This window comes from Sesamum indicum, linkage group LG5, assembly GCF_026168435.1.
Source record: "Sesamum indicum cultivar Baizhima isolate 11 linkage group LG5, ASM2616843v1, whole genome shotgun sequence".
NCBI lineage: Eukaryota > Viridiplantae > Streptophyta > Magnoliopsida > Lamiales > Pedaliaceae > Sesamum > Sesamum indicum.
This window is the reverse complement of record NC_142661.1, coordinates 15,200,197-15,203,507: the sequence shown is the minus strand read 5'-3', so window position 1 is coordinate 15,203,507 and position 3,311 is coordinate 15,200,197. Positions and strand designations below refer to the sequence as shown.

General features: G+C 40.1%; 1 protein-coding gene across 1 annotated transcript; it reads right to left on the bottom strand.

The window, feature by feature from the left end:
• Positions 1-456: 456 nt before the first annotated feature.
• On the bottom strand, positions 457-3,084 carry LOC105162073 (putative aldehyde oxidase Art an 7). Its single transcript, XM_011079991.3, has 2 exons — positions 2,503-3,084; positions 457-1,933 (listed from the first exon to the last, which is right to left on the bottom strand). The coding sequence occupies exons 1-2, from the start codon at positions 3,040-3,042 to the stop codon at positions 581-583; spliced, it is 1,893 nt and encodes a 630-aa protein (XP_011078293.2). The 5' UTR covers positions 3,043-3,084; the 3' UTR covers positions 457-580.
• Positions 3,085-3,311: the final 227 nt, after the last annotated feature.

Sequence of the window (3,311 nt, the reverse complement as noted above, 5' to 3'; positions counted from 1 at the left end):
ATCCATATATATATATTACATTAATCTCTTTATAAGTGCAAAAATATACATGAAAATATTAAATGAGGGACAAATTAAAAGTTATGTATTTCTCTTTGCTTTCGTCAGCATTTTCTGTCCAGACCATATCGAAAGAAAGTTAAATGTAAATTGAGAATTTTTAAAAAAGATGTAAATATAATTTAAATTTTTTATTTTAAAAAAGTGTAATTTAAAACCTAAGTGTAATTAACTCATAAAATTATGAATTTGTATCTGAATTTAGGCCCATGAAAATGGGTCGGGGCCTGCGCAACATTGGGCCTATTGACTGTTTAGAAGACATGTTAGTTTAATATTTACTCTTTACCTTACATACCAAATAATAGATTTGTTTTTTCGTTAAATTGAATTAAAGTAAATTATTAACTACACAATGAAATCAATTTTAAGATACATGATAGCTAATAAGACAAGTTTAATAAAGAGGGTCTCAATATATATTGATCAACCACATGTGATACATATCACATTAAGTAACTTCCCTTCCTCTCCTATTATTAGAATTATGTACCAACCCCCAAATGTAACAAGTGATTTTCTACTGAGCAATGTGCACCCACATCCCCTGGCTTGGAACACCACGGTGAACAACAAACAGAAGATAATGGCCAGGCGGTGCCAGCATCCCAGATGGTGGAGCCACCACAGAAATATGCCTATTCGCTACTTCCTTCACCTTCAAAATCAGCAATCTCTGGTTCATAGAGTATCCATGCGTAGTGAAGGGCGGGGAGTACATTGTGACCTTGACATTCGACTTCTTAATCTTTCCTTTCGTTTGTCCAATCGCTACATTGAATTCACCTCCATACTTCAACTGCTTGTCTGATTGTTCTTCCAATATCTCAAGGCGGTATTTCTCCAGTGCCGGATCCAAGTATGGTGGGGAAAATTTCTCAACCCTAAGTTCAGTAGGAAACCTAAAATCATCATTGTATTTTTCCATCTTGTAGAAGGCGTTAGTGTTGCTGCCTGCCACCAGAATTTGCCCATTGGGCAGAACTACGGAAACTGAGTGGTACATCCGTGGAATGGTGGTTGGGGCCAACTCCTGGAACCTTTTGCCTTTCTTTTTCTTGGGGCTGTAAAGAACCGGAGTGAGATTGGGAATGTCAGCAGCATCCCAGGCTGAAGTACCCGCCTGTGCTCCATTGATCATTAGCACATCTCCAGTGGGTAGAAGCAGCATGTCCCCCATCACACGCCTTGAAGGCATCTGTTCAATTTCCCACTTAGCGTTTTCTTTGTTGAGATTAAGCTTTCCACAGTCTTTCAATGCAGGGAGAAAAGTTCTCTTTGGCTGCTGCAAATCGGAGAATGTGTATGCCTCACGGGTGTTGCCTCCACAAATGAGCACTTCGACTTTAGGGACAGAATTTTCATCAATGTCGAGGTTGATGGGGAGGAGGGCCGACATCCCAGATGCTGGATAGTTGCGGGAGCCGCCAGGTAAATCAGGGAGATTGCGAATGGTCTCTCCAGTATTAGGGTTGAGAACGATGGACTTGTAGTTGGCGAAAACGAAGAGGTTTCCATCGGGAAGGAGGTTGACAAAGGGGTAGAGATTGTTCTCTCTTCCTCCATCATCCGTAGTATCTTCCAGGAGGGCCAACTCTGTCATTTTAGGCGTGAATTGCAGGCTGTCTGATGGGATGATTTCATAGTTAAATGCGTTACGGCCGCCCACCACAATGAAGCTACCGTCTTCTAGGGTATGCTGAGTAGCATACCATCTATTGGCAAAGAGAGCTCTTGCATTTTCCTCGAAGTCACAGTTTGGGCATGGATTCAAATTTCTTACGGCTCTGAAGCCATCCTTATCGCCACCTGTGGAGACAAGATTTCCATTTTGTCCCAGGCCCCCAGATGAGCACCATGGGCTGGAACCCACCTGAAATAATATGAAAATTGGGAATAGTCAGAAAATGTAGTCCTCCTCTTTCCACCATATCAATTTAGCTATATATAAAGCCTAAAAATTCAAGTTGACCTTTAGAAGTGGTGGTGTAGATATGCATATATTGGTTGTCAGTTTGGTCGAACCAAATCAACCATCATGTGGGTGAGATATGATGATCACTTTTCATTAATTATATACCAATCGCACTACAAATGTATTCCATTTATCGTATAATTAGTTAGGTAAGGTAAACCCGATCTAGGTTAAAATGTATTAAATTCTCATTGCAAAATATTTGGGCAAGTAAATCGGATTATTTAATTGGTTTTGTTATATGTGAACGTGCTCCACAGATTAATGCATACATGTGTATTGAGACATTTGTCTCACAGGATTTCTGACATATTTCTCTGAATTTGATTTTAGTGTTTAATCATTTTGTATTAGTAGAAAGCCATAAACTCTTTAACTCATCCCATGCATGAATTATAATGTTGTATGCATGAACACATATACCCTAAAAAAATGATAAATATAACTTAAAGAAACAGTTTTCTAACCTTAAGGGGTCTGACTTGAGCTGTCTCAATGTCATATTCTACTCCATGAGCTGTGCAATCCTGTGGAGGATCTGTATTTCTGCCCCCAAACCTCGGCTTGCACAAAGGAGGATTATTCTGGATTTCTGACAAACCATTACTCGTCGAGTCGAACCAAACAGCTTTGTTATTGGGCATCAACTGTACGTGCATGGCAGAAACTCCAGCATTTTCAGAGTCGATCTTCCACGAGCCTCGGTATTGAGTAGTGGCAATCTCATTGGTTTCCAGTTCTTCTTCGGTTTCATCCGTTGGCTGTTGTCTGTTATTGCCAAACAAGAATCCGAATCTCGTACCACCAAATGACCCTTTCTTGCTCTTGGAACCTGCAGTCTTGGTAGCACCTGATTCGTGGCCATTGTTCTGGGAACGATGGGTCGGGTTGCTCCTCCGATAACGGCTGACGGTGTGGGGACTCACCTCATCGGCGGTGGCATAGTAGAAGAGGAGGGACAGAACAACCAGAGATTTCAACAAGTTAGTTGTAGATGAAATCCTCATTCTTAAATGGGGATCTCTTTTATTTCGATCCCTGGTAGTTCGTTTTTCCTCTTCGCAAGGCTGGATTTTATACTGACAAATTGTGGTTTTGGAACACAAAAGGAGATCTAGATTGACCGATATGGCTGATTTTGCGGAAGTTATCTTCTAGTAACATCCCCGTCTACCTTTCGTTTCTTTTCTGTTTTTTTTTGTTTGTTTTAATAATTTGATTTCTGGAAACTAGGATAAAAAATTCTCAAATTATAAAGTGATGATGAGTCATTATA

Excerpts from the sequence above, each read along its gene's own strand:
- LOC105162073 (XM_011079991.3), bottom strand. The coding sequence starts at position 3,042 with ATGAGGATTTCATCTACAACTAACTTGTTGAAATCTCTGGTTGTTCTG. Across the intron at positions 1,934-2,502 it reads CTCAAGTCAGACCCCTTAAG|GTGGGTTCCAGCCCATGGTG; the intron begins GTTAGAAAACTG and ends ATATTATTTCAG.